The sequence below is a fragment of the Octopus bimaculoides genome, chromosome 16, assembly GCF_046866305.1.
Source record: "Octopus bimaculoides isolate indiv1 chromosome 16, ASM4686630v1, whole genome shotgun sequence".
Taxonomy (NCBI): Eukaryota; Metazoa; Mollusca; class Cephalopoda; order Octopoda; family Octopodidae; genus Octopus; species Octopus bimaculoides.
In genome coordinates, this window is record NC_142943.1 from 26,766,956 (window position 1) to 26,786,955 (window position 20,000).

The 20,000-nt window shown below is 35.3% G+C and overlaps 1 protein-coding gene across 8 annotated transcripts in view; it reads left to right on the forward strand.

The window, feature by feature from the left end:
* The window catches only part of LOC106871768 (uncharacterized), a 1,221,261-nt gene that overhangs the window by 312,484 nt on the left and 888,777 nt on the right, over positions 1-20,000 (forward strand). For all 8 annotated transcript variants that reach the window (XR_016244689.1, XR_016244690.1, XM_089364843.1 and 5 more), the window contains exons 21-22: positions 14,750-14,781; positions 18,827-18,908. Coding sequence is in view for 6 of the 8 variants with exons in the window: in XM_089364843.1 (XP_089220969.1) it covers positions 14,750-14,781; positions 18,827-18,908 (114 nt within the window). In the remaining 2 variants the exon portion in view is untranslated. The remainder of the gene's footprint in view (positions 1-14,749; positions 14,782-18,826; positions 18,909-20,000) is intronic.

Here is a 20,000-nt window from a genome sequence, read left to right on the forward strand (position 1 = left end):
GAACATATTAATACTTCAACTGTTAACATAGTTGAGGAGATAAATCTTCCAAGCTCAAACAATATCAATTGCATATCTAATAATACAACCAGCAATATTGATGTAACTAATTTAGATACTTGTATCAATAATCAACATAGCAATATATATATAGCTAATAAACCCCTTAATTGCAATTGTAGAATTAAAGCCCACTGTCCGGTATCTGGCCGTTGTTTAACCCGTAATGTAGTCTATAAATGTACAGTAACTACTCCAACTAATAATTACATTTATGTTGGTTGCACAATCAACCTTAAACAACGATTATATAACCATTTTTCTTCATTTAGACTTAAACATAAAGCCAATAGCATATCTTTATCTAATAAAATTTGGGAATTGAAGGAAAATGGTATCGATTTTAATCTTGAATGGGAAATCGTCAGGAGAGCACAACCTTATAGAAATAGTAGATATGGCTGTGGACTGTGCTCTATGGAAATTTACGAAATTTTTAAACCTAAGGATAATCCTAGACTAATTAACAATAGATCTGACCTTAGGGTTCTATGTGTGCATTGTTACTCCCGCACCTTTAAATATTATAAAAAGTAAATCTTGCTAAATTTTTTAATTTAGTTTCTCTCATTTCCCTGACTAATAACTATTTTATTTGAGTTATAACTTTTAATATATACTTAGAATACATTTTAACCTTTCCCAACCCACTGATAGTATTCCTACATTTTCTCTAGGTTATTCTGAGTCTCTTCTATCTATCACTTTTTCGAAAACCTTAGCTTTAATTCTCTTAATTTAGTCCTGTTTTTCTAACTTTATTCCTCTCCCTTTTTCCTCTTCCTTCTTCCGCCCTTTCTTTCTGTTTGGATTTTAGCCATTAATATTATAGTTTTACTCATAAATAATACTACCCCACATTAACTTAATTTATATCTTATTTTAACTGGATATGTTTATCTTGTTCTAATTATTATTGTTCCCTATAGTTTTAAACTTAGTAATTTAGTGTTTCATTGTATTATTCTATTTATACTGTAGAATAGATATATTTCTTTAATACCTTGACGTTAATTCCCTTACCTTAAATTTTTTCAAAATTCTTACCACTCCTTAGGGTATTGCCCTTCCATTTCCTTTTTTTTTTCTTTTTTTCTTTTCTTTTCTTTCCCTCATGCTTGATTTACCCCTCACCTGCTGTCCACCACTACTTAACCTACCTAAATATATATATATATATATATATATATATATATATATTTAGAAGAAAATGGATATAATAACAAGGGGATACTAATGGTTTTTGCTGGTATGCCTTTAATTTAATTAGATAACAAAGAAGGAGGAAGCAGAAATGAAGGCAGCATTTACGATCGTTTCAATTCACTGATTTAAGTAAATCTCATCAGAATGCGAATATAGATAGATGCATCGGTTAGGATGCGAAAATAATTGATACATAATCAATACATATGTGGTGGTAATATAAACAAAGGTAGTAAGTCTTACATTAAATTTTGTTCTTGCGCTGGTAAATTCGCTGGGTAGAGGTTTGATTGTGGTAGACTGGTTAGTTTCGGTGGGTAATTAGGGCGGGGTGAGTATGATTTAGATGCGGGGATCCTAGTTTAATTAAGCACATTTTTTTTCGCATGTGTGTATTCAATATGTTTACATTCTGCAATTGGTTATCAACGGCGGTGTAGGTGAATCAAATTAAAGGTATACCAGCGAAAATCACCAGTTTCCCCTCCTTATTATATCCATTTTCTTCTCCTATATAACCTAAACTATGGTTTACCAGCCGAACTACCTGCTACCGTGCAACCTTACAAAAGACTGTACCTACTCAGGTAATAACCAGGAGCGACTTTGATTATCCCTTAGAGATATTAAAACCCCTCTAATTGATTCCTACACAACCGATATTTATATATATATATTGGTGTGTGTTTACGCATAAGCATGTGTATCAGAATGGATAACTATGGTGACAAATATTTCGTAGCGCATTCATACGTATATGTATCTGTATGATAAATTAACTTAGATATGTTTCGGTCCAAGATTGGCCCAGGCTATGTCTAGCTTAATAACACAAACGAAGAAAATAATTCAAGTCATCTTTTAGTCAAATTTTGCGATATTACCATCAATTCAATCAATGAGATGTTGACTAATACTTATCCAGGTGTAGGTGGCTTACCTGGTATTCCTTGAGGAAATTTGAGTTTTCATTGGAAGATGATGAAATCTTTTTCTTTTATTTGTTGTGGGATAATGTTAAATAGAGCAGGGCCTGATCAGAAAAAGAAATTATGTTGCAGTGGTGTTGTTTTGTGAGCCTGTATTGTGTAGAGAACGTATGGCACGTAGCCCCAGCCTTGGAGGAATTCTGAATCTATTGTTAACGTCGTTTCGACAATGCTGGTGCTATATTCTCCATGTCATGCAAATAACAAAGTGCTCACGGCTGCGCTGAAAAGAATAAAGTTTCAATGATTTAAAGCGGTCCCAATTTTACAGTGAATGTTCTCTGCAGTGACTCTATTTTCGTAATGTTTTGCATGGATTGGTGAGACCGCAGAAGGCGGCTGTATCCTTGGTGTGGTCGTAGAAAGGAGGATAAGAGAAGAATCATGACATCTTGCTCTCTGGATAGGATAGTACTGAGAATCCATGAACTCATTCTGCGAGCCATTTCGACTTTATTATTGATGTGGGCACTCCAGATGAGATTGTCATCAACAATCACACCTTACTTCCTGATATTATTGGATGCTGTATATGGTAACCCTGAAGGAAGAGAATATTGTTGCTTGAGTGCAGTCTTCTTTTTTCCAAAATGCATCAGTTCAAATTTTCCCTCATTTAACTACATTTACTTTTGCCCGCCCATTGGCTTAAAGCATGTAGATCAGACTAGAGTTCAGTTAACTCTTCTCCATTGATAATTTCATGGATCTTGAAGTCATCTGCAAATGTTTTTATTTGATCTGCTTGATGGCGCTTGAGATGTCGTTTGTATAGACTATAAAGAGAAGCGGGAGACAAACAGCTTCCTGGAGGAAAAAATCACTGGTAATTTTTTTCTGGGCTTTGAGTGAATTCCACCGATCACAGCATATTATATTCTGTTCTCCAGGAAATAGTTTACCAGTGTAGCAATTTTGCACGGATTCCAATATTTGACAATTTTGTCAATAGAGTATTGCGGTCGACTCTTTTGAACATTTTTCTGAAGTCAGAGTTCGAACCTGAACCCAAGACTTTAAAGACATCATCGATGTGGTGATGTAAGCTAATCCTTGCTGCAGCAAAAGCCAAGCTGGTTGGAATTTAGAGGCTTGTCGCTCTCAAAGAAGTCAGCTTTTCTTTATTTCAACTCCTCTTCAAACAATTTGATGAGAGGCGAATGTGACTGGGATGTAGTTAACTGCGAGAGACGTGTTTCCCTTTTTAAAAACCGGATGACAGATTGAAATAAGAACTACTTCGGTATATAGTTTGAGCTTAAAGAATTTCTTCAGAGGTTGGTTAGAGGGGTTGCAAATTGGTTTCCACATTCTTTCAAGACATTAGCGGGGAATCTCTCAGGGTCTGCTGTAGATGAGTACTTGATCTCACTTCTTTCAGTATTATTTCTTCAGTACTTCTGTCATTTCTTTAACATCATGGCAGAGAATGATCTTATCATCAATCAGTGGCCAACAAAAAGAACCTATGCTTATTGGCAAATAAATAGAACACTTTTGGATTCTGATTTTGGTTTGATTACCCAGTTTTCCTCTGCAGCTGTTTGATTGTCGATGTAGATTTTCATGTCGATGTAGGTGATGCTTTTCAACTCAAGCCATTTTTATTATGTTGAATATGGTTGCATTTTGGCGGTAGTATTGTAATTGGTTGATTTGATTTTATTGAGCTATTTAATTCTCCAGATGAGTGTTTTCTTCTCTCTTCGGAGCCTATTTCTGTTCATGTTTATGTGTTTTGTAGATGCATGTTTTGATCATGTATAAGTGACATTCTCAAGTCGCTGTCATGTTGTTTCAATGTCAGAGGAACTGTGGGTGGAGGCCCAATCGATAAGTGATAGACCTTTCTGTTAATAATTTCTTCCCAGTCTCCTTTGTGAAAATTGATGTTGAATTGGTGCAGAGGCGAGGAGAGTGACTAGGTTGGTTTTGGTGAGCCAGAAACTAAGGTTTCAAAAGATTTTTTTCAACTGAAATTCTATGGATGGAGCTAGAGTGGTTTCTTAATATCAGATTCTGGACCGTTTTTTCTTGTTTTATTGGTTAAAGCACCAGTGGGGATAGGAAAAATTCATTCATTAATTAGAATGTAATTCTGCAGCTGTTTCGTCTGGTGCTGTGCAGTTAAGTAGCTTTAAAGTATTTGTAAACTGGTTTAGATAAAGGGGGTTCAAATCGCCCATCATCAATATGTCCCGGATTTGTATTTTTAAGAAAAGACTTGATTTTATTGAGGCACTCTTCAAATAACTGTAGAGGGATTTGGGGATGTCTGTAGAGACAACTTTGTTGTATGGCGATATGGATTCATGGCAGACATTCGAAAATATATCCTCGGCATCCGTGTGAACAGAGTCATGGAGAAAATTGGTTGTCCTTCCTTTATTTTGGTCTGCTCGATCTGCATGGATGATGGTGAAATTTTATATTTCCACTTCCGTGTGAGTGTTATTTAGGTGGGTTTCCATGTATATGAAGAAAGGGGTGCAATATGTCATTTCAGGAAGGCAAGACTTTGATCCACAAGGACTTGAAATCTATGTTTAATTGTTTATGATATACTGGTCAGTGATAGGAAGAGTGGAATCTATATATGCACAGGCCCCAGCTTTCAAAGTTTGAGCAGAGAGTTTTGCATAATTCAGCAGAGATGGATAATTGGTAAGAGTTGAGTGATTTGTGTATAATTGAGTAAAAGTATGTATGGTTTACAGTTTAGTAAGCAGTAATGTTTGGGATGTAATTCAATGAGAGTCGATGGATATTGGAAAATAGTAGCAAGAATTGTTGAGCAGGCTAAATATTATTTGTGGACATCTTATAGAGTGTAGAGGGTATTAGTGTGCTATGAAAACATGATTATCTCCCTTCAAAATTATTACTATTATTATTATTGAGTGAGAGAGCAGTGCATGTCATCAAAGTGACACTGGGGTAAAATATACGAAGCCCATTATACCCATCATGACTACCCGTCTGATAAGGGTACACCAGGCACATGCATCACAACAATATGTGCATGACATGGTGATCTCATATCAAGATAAACAGCACATGTGGGGCCCAGTTAGAATTTTCTTCAGGTCAAGTAGCCCATCCCACTCAAAAGGTCCCTGAATAAGGTTTGTTTAAGGATGCTGAGCAAAATACCTGTTTCCAAAAGTGAATTATTCAAACCCCAAAGAATTCCTCTCAACACATGGCTATGATACTCCCTCACTACTTCTGCTCATGATCAGAGATGCACATATTGTCAGCCACCAAGTGACATGCTCAACTGGTTAAGGTCAAACAACTGACAAGCAAATCTGTAGTATTAAGCAGAATATTTGTTGTAGCCCATCTTTTATACCAAGACAAAACAATGTACATGATAACACTTCCAATCAGTTAAGGTCAGAAGCCATGAGAGCCACTGCCTGGTATTGCATCCTGGCATAGAAAATCTGTAGTATCAAGCAGAATATTTGCTGTAGCCTATCTTTTATTATTATTATTATTATTATTATTATTATTATTATTTTATGTTTGACTTTTGTTTTGCATTTGTACAAGTTGGATCCAAGTCTCACCCAGAGACCTCAAGAGACAACAAGTTAGAAGTTGATGTAGGTGTTATGCCTAGGGTACCATATATTTGGATTTGTACAGTTTTGTTCAAGTGAATGTTTAAGAAACCATAAGAAAATTATGTTTGCTTTAAAATTTGAGATCACATAGACAGTATTTTACGTAGGATATGGGCAGTTCCCATGAGCACTATCTTTTGAACTTCAGCCATTTTGGGGTTTCCTGGAATCTGATCTAGGTAGTAATCAGCCCGTTTCGCTGTCATTCCCAGGGCACCTATGACAATAGGTATTGTTTTTGTCTTCAGATTCCACATTTTGCTAATTTCTATTTCAAGATCTTTATATTTGCTCAGTTTTTGGTAGGTCTTGACAGATACGTTTATATCGATTGGGACAGTCATATCAATGAGGAGGCATGATTTTTGTCTGAAGTCTTTCAGTATGATGTCTGGCCTATTTGCGTCTATCTTTCTGTCAGTTTGAATGGTGAAGTTCCAGAGGAGTGCAATGTGATCATTTTCAAGTACTGGGGGTGGTTTGTGTTCCCACCAGTTTTTATCATGGGGCAAGTCCAGGTTTTTGCATATTACCCAGTGAATATATTGTGCAGCTCTATCATGCCTGTTGAGATACTCTGTAGGCGCAAGCAGACTGCACATGGAGACAACATGATCGATGGTCTCATTTTGTTGTTGGCATATACGACATAATGGGGAGCTGTCGTTCTTTAATATGTTGGCCTGGTAGTTCTTTGTAGGTAGGCATTGATCTTGGGCTGCTATGATAAACCCCTCTGTTTCTGATTTCAAGCCAGAGGCCATTAACCATTGGTGGGTAAGGGCTTTGTCAATATCTGCATTATTCGCTCTCTTTGGGTATTTGCCATTGAGAGGTTTTCCATACCATTTTTCAGTCATAATAGCTAAGGCAGCAATTTTAGCACGGGTTTTCAAGCGCTTAGCTTTTTCTGCAGGTGTTTCTAGTTCGTCTAATTCTTGAATTTGTTGCAATTGGAATCCACTTAGATATTCCTTTGCCTGTTTTGTTACTGAGTAAGATGCTTTCTTGCTTTCATATTTTAAGACAAGTTTTAGCATCCAGTCCTCAGAGTTTTTCAGATAGGTGTCTAGGCCAATTGTGGCTACCTTCATTGATAATGCCAGCTGTAAAAGTCCTCGGCCTCCTTCTTTTCTTGGCAGATAAAGACGTTCTATATCTGCCTTAGGGTGGTGCATTCTATGCATTGTCAACAGTTTTCGTATTTTTCTGTCAACATTACATATTTCAGTAATTGACCAGTTAACGATGTTAAAACTGTAAGTCACGACTGGTATGGCTAGAGCATTGATCGCTTCGATCCTGTTTCTCGCGTTCCGCTCTGTCTTCAGTATTGCTCTCACCCTGCGATAACATTCTCTTCTGATCCTTTCCCTCATCACTGAGTGCTTGATATTGTCCCCTTCAATTACCCCTAGGTATTTGTAGCTCTCCGCTGGTTCTAACTCTTTTATGACATTTTGCTGGTCAAGGTTCACATTAGATGTATTTGTCATTTTTCCTTTGATAAAGGTAGCTTTTGCACATTTATCAAGGCCAAATTGCATCCTGATGTCATCACTGAATTGTTTAACAATCGCTAGTAGGCCTTTGAGTTGTTGGTCATTTTTTGCAAAGAGCTTTAAATCATCCATGTAAATGAGATGATTTATATTTTTATCAAATATTTTATAACCATACTGTGCATCATTGAGCAATTTTGAGAGCGGTATTAGGGCTAGACAGAAGAGGAGTGGTGATAGTGAGTCACCCTGGAAAATGCCACATGAAATTCTTACATCTCCAGCATTTAGAGATTCATTGTCATTGTTCAACATCAGTGTGGTTCTCCATGATCTCATACTTACGGATAAAAAGTTTCGCGGAGTAGGAGCTATTTTATACATTCCCAGACATTTCCTAATCCAGCTATGTGGTAGGCTATCAAAGGCCTTTTTATAGTCTATCCAGGCTATTGACAAGTTTTTGTGTCGCTTGTGACAATCTTCTAAGATCATCTTATTGATGAGTAGCTGATCTTTACAACCATAAGATCCACGTTTACATCCCTTTTGCTCATTAGGGAATATGCTACTTTCTATTAAAAAACTATAGGTGTACTCGGTTAGGACAGATGTTAGCGTCTCATACATTGTTGTTAAGCAGGTTATGGGTCGATAATTTTTTGGTTCGTTTGTTTCCTCATTTTTTGGAAGCAGGAATGTTAAACCATTAACTAGCCAAGAGGGCATCAAACTAGGATTTTGCAAAACATCGTTGTAAAGTTTTGTTAGCAGTTCATGACTTTCTGGGAAGGCATTCAACCAGAAGTTAGGAATTTTATCCTTTCCTGGAGACTTCCATTTGCTTGACCTCCTGAGAGCAGATCTTATATCTTCTACCTTGACCCCCTCCCACTTTTGCTCCTCTAAGGAGTCTAGGTCTGTAGATATTCTATCAATCCAAGGGGCCTTTTCATTGTGTGTTTTATCTTCTGCCCAGATTTTATTCCAAAATTCTTGCACTTCTTCTTTTGATGGGACAGACTTTATTGTTACTGGTGTTTTCTCTATCTTCCTGTAGAAATTTTTGGGGTTATTTTTGAACATGTTATTATCTCGGAAGAATCTAACACGCTTTTCATACCTTGCTATGCGGGCAGCTTTAGCACATACCTTTTGCTTGATGGTTTCTATGGTGGCATCAATGTCAACTATGGTTTTCATATTATATTTTTTCTTTAGTTTATGGGTCTTTGTAGGTTTGATACTCTTGTCAAATTTAAGGTTTTTCAAACATTCTATGTCAGATCTAAGCAGCTTAATTTGGTGTTGAATGCGTTCTTGCCAAGAAGGCTTTTTGTGGGAGTGTTGTCTTTTTCTAATCTTTTCACCACATAGAATCGTTGAGATTCTTGCGGATGCATAGTACAGGTGGTTGAGATCTGTAATATCAACATCATTAGCTGAAATTATATCCTTAAGTGCAAGGCGGATTTTACCAATTATTTTCAGGTTTTGGTTAGAATTGCGAATTTTGGGGAGAGTGTCGCGTTCATTCATACTAGTTTCTTTAATTTTCAGCCATTCAATCATGATCTGATTTTTTAGATCATGTAGTTCTGTTGCGTCGATTTCTGTATGACTTTCTTCATCTATTTGATTTTCACCTGTATTAGTGTTTATGGTTGGTTCAGAGAGTATTTCACGTTGCCTATCAGTTACCTTAACTCTTTCAATCATTACTGTATTTTCCTCAGCCTTGGGCTGGTTTATAATTATTTCCTCTGTACTATCTTCTTTAGCTGCAGTTTCATTCTTTTTATCCTTTACTGCTTGCTTAATTTGGTCAACCTCTACTTCAGTTAGTAATTTTTTTTTCATAATGTTTCTTCTGACGTTGGCAAGTTTGTTACTGTCTATGTAGGGTCTTACTTCAAGGTGTTTCTGTCTCCAGTTTAAGTAGGTTTGTACAGTATTAGATTTATCCGTAGGGAAATATATGGCATGGTAGAAGGCTGTAAGAACTTCTTTATTATCTTCCCTAGACCATTTTTCATTCTTTTTCGTTTGGTTATTTGATGACGAGCATGGATGGCCATCTGTTGGAATATTCCGGTTGTGGGGTACTTCCAGCTCCTGTGTGTCGGGAAGATTTGAACCAGTAGCAGATTTCTCGTCTCGGATCTGGTTCATTATCCGAGTAAGTGGTCCTTTATAATGCGGTCTATGACCATTCCGGTTTATATTTTGTTTTATTAACAGTGAGGCATAACAAGCTTCGACGTTGACGCTAGGGGACGGATCTGTCTGCTTAGGATACATTTTTTGAGACAACACCGTCTCCGAGCTCTCGTGACGTAGCTTCTTAAGGCTAGCAGATCTATTTCGAGTAAGTGGCCCTTCGTGATTCGGTTGATGACCAATCTGGTTTGTGATCTGCCTTGTTATCATTGAGGCATGACGAGCTTTGGCGTTGACATTAGGGGACGGATTTGTCTGTTTCTCAGCATGTAAACATTGCTCGTAGCGTAGTTTTTTAAGGCTAGCAGATCGGTATTCATCTGTATTTTTTTTGTTGATAGATTTATCTCCGGGCATAGTGTATTTGTGTGTGTATGTGTGTGTGTGTGTGTGTGTGTGTGGCGTTTTAAACTTATGAATGGTTCACTGTCTGTGTTTGTTCACAAAATGAAAATAAAGAAAGAAAAAAAAAAAAGTTTTGGTTTTGCTTCGTTTGTGATATGTGTTTTCGTATGCGTGAGTGTGTCCTGTGATTTTCACGTAGTTGTGTAAACATTAAGATGCATGTGTAGTTCTATGGGTATCAAAACGTATATATCATTGTGTACACGTTCGAGTGTATGCGTAATTATTCAATAATTATTATTATTATTATTATTATTATTATTATTATTATTATTATTATTATCATTATTTATTCAAGGCACTACCTGCAATTGAACTCGCTATTAACCACTATGTTGTATGCCCATGGGCAATTATAGAGTGATTTTTAGCGTTTATAATCATAATATTTTTGTATCCTTCCTTAATAACGGTTCCCATATTCATCTGTCCTAGCAAATGTCCTGCCTCTTTTAGTTTTCATATTTTCCAGTGGTGTTCTCCGTCTATTATTTTAACTTCATCCCACAGGATGCTAGAACACAACTTGCTAGGACACAATAATCTCCTAAGCAGACCTTGTGCAGATATGTGTAGAATATGGGATCCGGTATTATTGAAGGATATAAAAATATCAGGTTTAAAAGCCCTAAAATTCACTCTATAATTGCCCATGGCTACTGACCCCAAGATTCCGAGTACAAATCCATGTAGTGCCTTGAATTCGTAATAATAATAATAATAGTAATAATAATAATAATAATAATAATAATAATAATAATAATAATAATAATAATAATAACCCCACCACCACCACCAACAACAACAACATTGGCAAAAAATACCTTAGGAATGAGAACCCCCCGATTAGGTTCAAAATTCCCTAAGACATCCGATGAAGGCCAGAAAGTAAACGCTGTGGTAACAACAAACAAGATGAAGACCCATATCCGTCCAGTGTAAATAATGTAAATAACCTATAAAATGAAGTTTATGATTATAACAATAAAACTGAAAATTTTATCATTGTCTGAGATTTACATTATCACTTTTCAAAAGAAAGGAGCTCTTTATTCTGTCATGCTAATAAAAGTATAAATATAAAGGTGAACACAAGATTTCTAAGTCGTGGATTCTAATGCTTAAATATAGATATGATTTATAGATAATAATAGAATAAAAACTAAGGATATATAGTCAAGAGGAGGCTGATTGAAAGAAAGAGAAGCGGACAGAGGGAAAAGAAAGAGTAAAGTGAGATGCCAATGTAATGGAATATAAATGAAATTAAAAACAAACCAATTGTTATTTCAATCCAACACAAATTTGAACTTAACTGTAATAGGTAGATTAATTTGCATACCATGCATTTGTTAATAATGAATAATGAATAACATCTAATGAGTGGTCAATGACTTATTAAACATGTCAGGACCTTCTCCTTTATTTCTCTGTGTACAAAGAGAATAATTACAAGGTTTGTTCATGTCTGTTTCCCTTGGGTTTCTAATTCAGTCTAATAAATAATATCTTTACTTTCTTAACTGATTCAGTACTATATGAGTTGTTGAAGCCTTACTATATTATATACACACATACAAACATATATAAACACACACACACACACACACACACACACACACATATATATATTTATTTATTTATTTATGGGTTTCAGCCAAGTGGCTGCGGTCATGCTGGTGCACCATATATATATATATATATATGCGCAGGAGTGGCTGTACAGTAAGTAGCTTGCTTACCAAGCACTTAGCCTCGGGTTTAGTCCCACTGCATGGCACCTTGGGAAAGTGTCTTCTAATATAGCCCCAGGCCTACCAAACTTTGTGAGTGGATTTGGTAGACAGAAACTGAAAGAAGCCCATCATATATATGTGTGTGTGTGTAGGTATATATATGTGTGTGTATGTATGTTTGTGTATCTGTATTTGTCCCACCAACATCGCTTGACAACCGGTGCTGATATGTTTACGCCCCTGTAACATAGCGGTTCACCAAAAGCAACCGATAGAATAAGTACTAGACTTACATAGAATAAGTTCTGGAGTCGATTTACTTGACTGAAGGCGTTGTTCCAGCATGGCTACAGTCAAATGTAACAAGTAATATATATATATATATATATATATACAGGGGTTGGACAAAATAATGGAAGCACCTAGCATCATAGCATCATAATTTTGAAATATCTATAAAACCGTCAAAAGCTTGTTTATTTTTATGTTTTTTGCTTTATTATTAGTGTTACATAATATGTTTTGCTAAAATTGCTGTTTCCATTCAGATATCATCAGAAAAAGGTAATTAAAATTCATTAAAATGACAGATCTATCAGACTTTCAAAGTGGTCAAATTGTTGGTGCTTGTATGGCAGGTGCTAGCGTAAGGAAAACAGCCGAAATGTTTGGTGTATCAAGAAGTACTGTCTTGAAAGTAATGACAGCCTTTGAGAATGAAGGAAAAGTCTCCTCGTTGAAATAAAACTCTGGAAGAAAGCCAAGACTTTGAGATAGTGACCGTCGGACTCTTATGCGAATTGTTAGAAAGGATCACAAAGTACAGCTCCCAAAATTACTGAAGAGATTAATGACCACCTCACGAACCCAGTTTCCACAAAACTGTTTACCGGTAGCTGCACAAAGCCAGATTTCATGAGAGGGCTGCAATCAGAAGATTACTACTTTCAGAAACAAACATTGCAAAGCGTTTAGAGTGGAGTACAACCATACAGAATTGGTCCCTAGAGCAGTGGAAGAATGTTATTTTCTCAGACAAGTCATCCTTTACCCTTTACCTTATTTCTGACCACCGGTCGAGTATATGTGTGGAGACAGCCAAAAGAAGCTTTTGACCCTGACTGCCTCCTTCCAACTGTTAAACATGGAGGAGGAACTGTAATGATCTCAGGGGACTATAGCTTGGAAATCCACCGGCCCAATGGTTTCCCTTCATGGCAGAATTAATGGTTAAGATTATTTAAGCATTTTGTCTGATCAAATTTATCCTATAGTTATGGAACTGTTTCCGGAGGGAAACGCAATATTTCTGGATGAAAATGCACCAATTCACACAGCTGAAGTTGTTACTGATTGGCATGGGGAACATTCTAGTGAAGTTGAACATCTTATCTGGTCACCGCAGTCCCCAGATCTCAATATTATTGAGCATTTGTGATGCATTTTAAAAAAGCAAGTAAGGAGTCGATATCCTCCACCAGACTGTTTTAGCTGATGAATGGACAAAAATTCCTTTGGAAACAATTTAAAACTTTGTAGGAGTCCATACCTTGTAGCATTCAAGCTGTAATTACTGCCAAAGGCGGTCCTACCCAATTAAAATAAATTTGTTTGAAGTTTTAAGGTGTTTCCATTATTTTCCCAACCCCTGTGTATGTATATATATATATATATATATATATATATATATATACACACACATAATTATGTATCATCATTTAACCTCCATCTTCCTTGCAGGCATGAATTGGATAATTCAATAGAATCCAATGATTTGGAGGACTGTGTTGAGCACCAACGTCCACTTTGGTATCGTTTCTGTTTAATGGGAAGAAAGAGGAAAATAATGAGAGAATGTATAGAAGTTGAATTGTACTGGCTTCATAATCAAAGGAAGAGAGACTTTGAAGAATGTAGTCACTAGTTGAACATTCCTATGCCTCTCACATTAGAAGACAAACACCCAGAGAACTGAGATCTTGACTTGGTTATAATTCTCACTTTCAATTCCTAGTTCCAATTTCTATTTGAGAAGGAATAAGAAGTTATCATATGTACTTCTCTTCTCATAAAATTGTTCTCATGTGCTTCATATAAAACAATTAATATGATAAATACTATTAAACATCATCATTATCATTTAAACATCAATTTTTCTGTACTGACGCATTGTTGCATAGGTCTATTCTATTGTGTATCACAATTCCTCTTGATTCTGCATAATTTAATTTGTTAAACTCTGCATCCTCATGTCACAGTTCACTATTTCTTCCAGTGTCTCATAATTAGTCTTACCTTTCTCAGTATACCTCCATTATCTCTGCCAAATCTGTCAATGCATCAGATACGGAACATTATTAGCATACAATTACTTTGTTGGTTTTGAATGTGCCATATTCAATTAATCGCTGTCAATCAATTGCTGATGACTGGGCAGTTGTCTATTCTATTTAATAGAAATGATCCTGTTAACCTTTATTCATCGGGTGGTGGAGTCGGAATCCACCTCAACAAGACCAAGTTTATAAAGTGTCTTATTTTTGTGGAGGCTACAAATTATTTAATAACAGACCACTTAGTTTTTTTTTTGTCTGTATTCCATCTACTCTTCTTTTTAGTCATTTTTAGAGGTATCATTATAAATTTCCCAGTCTGACATTTGTTACAAATTTTACACAGAAGTTTAAATTGGTCAAATGGAATTCTTTTAACATCATGTGGAACTGTTTCTTACCAGAAGATTTCATTCATTCAAATCCTGTGTGAAAAGCAGTGTACCATAGTAAAACTTATAAATAAGAAAAGAAGAAATCATGTATATCTGTATTAATATGGATTGGATTGTCTTGGCCGGATAATTGTGGTTACCCTCATATCTTGTACTGCTTGTATTCAATTATGGCTTCTCTGTATAATTTGTTGTACGATATTGCATTAATGTGAAAAGTTGAAACTCCATCATTCCTTCTAACATTCCATATCATTTCTTTTATTTTCAGGAAGATGATATTGACACTTCAGAAAAAGAGAGGTAATGCCAGAAATACATCCCTAAATCTGATAACATATAAGTGCATATATGGAAGGGTTTCAGTAATAGTATATGTGATCAAAATTTTTGATTTGCTGAGATTATACAGTGATTAGTAGATAAAAACCTCTCCTGGGGATGTTAATAAACCCTAATGACCAAGGGAGATAACTCTTAAGATCAATTGTTGATTTCTATATTCTCGTAATGTGTTGGAAATATACTAAATTGCTATACTTCAAACCGTACTCTGTTACATCATTGCTTTTATTCATGAATAGTTGAAGGATTGAAACCAACAGAGGGATCAAAAAAGCAAAGTTTGGTTGGTACCCATCATTTGTCTACACTTATCTCTCTTAAGACAGCTATAGCATTAATAGTTTTAACAATCAGACTCATTTTTTTTTATTGGTGAAAGAAGTTAGTATTTGTGATATTGATTCCTTTCACTATTGTCTAAGGAACAAATCGATGTAAATTAAGCAAAAGTAGAAACCGATTTGTAAACTCAGTGGGAAATCCATAACATCTGCTAATGATGTTCCTAATTATATTCAAGCATAGAATGAGGGAGAGAGAGAGAAAGAGAGCGAGGGAAAGAGGGAGAGAGAGAGAGAGAGAGAGAGAGAGAGAGAGAGAGAGAGAGAGTGAGAGAGTGAGAGGGAGGGAGAGAGAGTCAGAAAGAGATGGAGAGTGACAGAGAGAGTGACAAAGAGAGAGACAGACAAAGAGACAGAAAGAGGGAGAGACGGAGTGACAGAGTGACAGGAAAAGACAGAGAGAGAAAGCAAGAGAGAAGGAATGAGAGAGAAAGAAAGAAAGAAAGAGAGAGAGAAGGAAAGAGAGGGAAAGGAAGAAAGAGAGAGAGATATATATTTACTGATTTTGAAATTTTACTTTTCTGGCAAGATATTTGATAGTAATAGTGTATGAAGAAACCAAGATGACTTCATCATGGATGATGAATTCAAACCACCACAATATATATGGTTATAAGAACTTTACTATTTTTTCTAACATATTATTAAATATGAATAAATCTCAAAAGGCTACATGAAACCCATGTTACCTTGGCAGTTTGGGATGAAAATCAACATGTCTAGTTTATTGTTACTTAACAATTCTATAGATTCCAGTTTCCTCTCCTTTCTAAGTTATTGAGGTTAGGCAGCAATCAAAGCATGAATCCACTTAGTCCACGTCAGGAAAGATAATTCAAAGAAACAAAAATATGATAATATAAAGCAAAGACAATATTTTAAGCCAAGTAGAAATGGAAAAAGACAACAAAGATTGAAGCAAAACACTTCTTCTAAGAGGGAGAGTGAGAGATAGAACAAGAAAGGAAGGAGAAGAGGATTATCCATGTTTTATTTCAGATAGTCATCATGGTAATGGATACAGGAAGTGATGGAAGGTATGTGATTTCTAGTAGAGGAGAGTGGGGATAAGTTGTTGATGTCCATGTGGAACTCAGGTAAAAAGAAATAAGGAAAGAGTAAATAGTAACAGGTGTGTGTCTCCATAGAGTATTTATATGGGAAAGGGAAGGAGTAAGATTCAAATAGTGTGAATATGTGTGTATGTACATTTGTGGTGGATGGAAAATGAAGGAAGGACTTGGAGAAAAACAGAAATAATTTTAAGTTCCAAAGGGAGATAATAGCTACAAAGGGAGAGTTAATCAGGTTTAGCAGAAAGGATGAGGAAAAGAGAAAGAAAAAAATTAGAGGAAACTAATTAATGGCTAATTATAGCTGGACCTAATGGTTAATTGTAGAATTTGGTTGGTGTATGAACTCTGGCATTGGAGAAATTTGTAAACTCCACCAGTATGTTGACAGGCTCTGTGCATGTGTGGGCATGTGGATGTGTGGGCATGTGGATGTGTGTGTGTGTGTGTGTGTGTGTGTGTCTGTGTGTGTGTGTGTGTGTGCGCGCGTCCACAGATGAATATATTCATTAATTTTGGTGTTGTACGTGTTTGTCAAATGACTTGATCTGAGGCTGAATGTTGAACCCAAAACAATTGTGTCAAGGAAATGTCATGATAGTCATCACATCACACATCCCCTAACTCTAATCAGGGTGAAAGCATTTTCTAATTTAAACATAAGGCTAGCAATATTTAAGGGAAGGGTTTAATCTATACCATGAACCCCAGTACTTGACTGCTATTTTATTTTATCAACCCCACCAAGAGGATGAAAGATAACGATGGCCTCAGCAGGATTTTAACTCAGAACGTTAAAGACCAGAAGAAATATGCTCAAACACTTCTACCTCGTCATCACCTTATTTGCATTATATTTAAAATACTGAGAAAAATTTAATTAATATTAATCAATATCAAGAAATCATTAGCTCAATGTCTGATACTAATTTAATGCAATTCCTGGTTCCTGGCATACTTTGCTCTTCTCCTCAGACAAACATAACTTTCTTCATACTTATAGAATGAAATATAAGAGAATCTTTATGCTGATTTACAATGCTGTACATGAGAAGACATCAAAACATTATTATTATAATGATTGAACTCCATATTTAGAGAAAATAGCAATCAAGTTAATAATATGATAATGTAGTGATGAGAAATTTGCTTCTAACTTAAGTATAATGCCAATAGTTTAAGGTGAAAGAATTAGTCAATAACACCAACTTCATTACTTAACTGGTACTTTATTTTGTTAACACCAGAAGGATAATAAGCAAAGCTGATCTCAGTGGCATTTGAACTTAATATATAAAAAGGTGGAACTAATACCACAAGACATTTTTTTGTGACCCTCTAATGATTCTACTACAATAACTGTTTACATATTTTGGTCTAATTAGATTTCCTCAGCAAAGACTAGCCTTCTCTGCAGATGTTCTTTTCTCTACTTACTGTATAAGTATTATTAATTAACAACTGTTTAACCCATCGTATGATGGCTAATGCTGGGAATATATATGTTTTGCCTCTCTTCCAAATTTCATAGAAAATGAATACTAATGAAATGGATGCTAATTTTCAGAATTAAAATATTTTAAAAATCAAAACGTATAAAAGATTAATAGATATTTCCGATTTGTATATTTGTAATAATTATATGTTACCCATAACAGAAATACTGTTTATATATTGATTAATTACATTTGTGAGATACAATTAACAGTGACAAATATACACGATACAATTAGCAGTGACAAATATACACTCCCAATATTACCTTTCATATGACTTTAGTTGTATAGTAAGCAAGGGAGATAAATACAATAAGACCAGCATATTCTTTCTTTAGGGGACAGACAAGCGCAAAGGGGGTAGCAGAAAAAAGAGAGAGATAAAGAGAGACACACTACTAATCATATTAATAGATATTAAATTAACTTAGCTATTATATTTTTATTATATTTTTTTTACTATTATATTTTTTTTACTGTTTTGTCCACAAGGCCTTTTCAGGAAATAAAATATGGGCAGGAAGGGAGTTCCAGGGTAGGAATAATACTTCAGAAGAAGAGGCATTATTGTTAGTGTGGGGGCTAGTATAATGGACACAATATGAGTGACAAAAAAAGAGACGTATGTATCAGTGTTACCTGGATAAGGTGACAAGAGACCAACCAGCTTTGAGGAGCAGAGGCTATTGTAGTAGTGGTAGAAAAGACAAACAGAGGACACAGCAAATCTATCTGTCAGTATTTGGCATGGATTGGTGATTTCTTTCTGAATGTGGTTTTCTGATATCTGTATGTGTAGCAGCAGTACCATCCCAGATGTGGCATCACTATTCCACTGTGTACTCCATTTTCTTTATTTACTTTTGATTGCAAAATATTTCTTTGTTTTTCCTATTCAGTTCGTTTAAAATTAGTCATTGTGTTATTCAATAAAATTTGAATATATTTTTTTATTTCTGTGTATGGATTTATGTCTCTATATTTGTAAATATTTATAGTTTTCATTAGGGCTCTTCTTTATCTCTTGATTTTGCTATTTACCATTCTCTACCTTTCCTATCAGAATTTTACTTCGATTGTTTATTTGGTTTAGATCTGTCACTAAGAAAAAAATTAATTCATGTGATGAATTTGGTGAGGTAAAGTTTGAAAAAGGTAACCCGAAAATTGCGAAGGTAATTGTTTTTAATGTTCTTTTTATTTTTATTGACAACACCTGTTTGTAGAAATTTTATCCAATTATCAGTTCATTATGTTGTCGATTGATTTCTATAGCAGCAACGTTTTACATGGTCTTTGTGAATATTTTCACATACTTTTTCATTTTTTGTACAGTTGGCTATTATTTTTCATGTTGGCGTGTATGGATCGATAGCAATGCTCTTAGTGATTCTGAAAAGAAAAAAGCTTAAAAGTGCTATCATTAAAGGTTATTACATGTGGAGATTGGATGAAAGAAAGATCTTCCCAATGTGGACCCAACAGAGCGACTTGTTATTCCAGATGTTAGCAGTATGATCGATAAAGTACTGAAGAATACGAAATCAGGAGAAACCCCATGAACTATTAGGAGTTACTGCTATAATGTTTAAAATCCTTGACAGTTTGGGATATGGTTTAGTTACTTGTATAGTCAACCAGATTATGCAGAAAAGTAGTATGCATAATGACATGCATTGTAGCATTATAATGAATTGTTCCAAGGGTAAAGGAAATGCTATAGAAAAGTAATTATACAAAAGAATAAAATTGCTGTACAAGAGCACAAAACTTATGGAAACAACTGCAGCTCATGTAATTAGAGAAAAAGTTAGACTAGCCGAGATATAGTTTGGTTTTGTGCTATGGACAATTACTAAAAAAGCCTTGCTTTTGGTGAAGTAAGTAAGGAGAAGGATTTGGATAAAAGTAAGCTGCTGAATTTGACATTCAGTAACCAGCGGAAAGCCTTTGACAGAACTCCTTACTTTGGGATCCGGTGGTAAAAAAGGGACTAGCAGTACATGAATGGTTTATGACAGCCACACAATCATGTACAGAGTTTCTGTTACAAATTACATACGGTCTAATTAGTGCAAACTATAGAAACACAAGAGTTGCAATAGTATCACAGACAGTTTAACAGAGAAGGTAGCTTTCATATGCAGCTGATAACTTCTAAAAGTGTAAGAGAGATAGATTTTCTCAAATGTCCAGGCAGATCCCTAGACATAGAAGTTAGTTTCTATTACTTAACAGTGGAAAATGTTGATCTGAAATTATGGCTA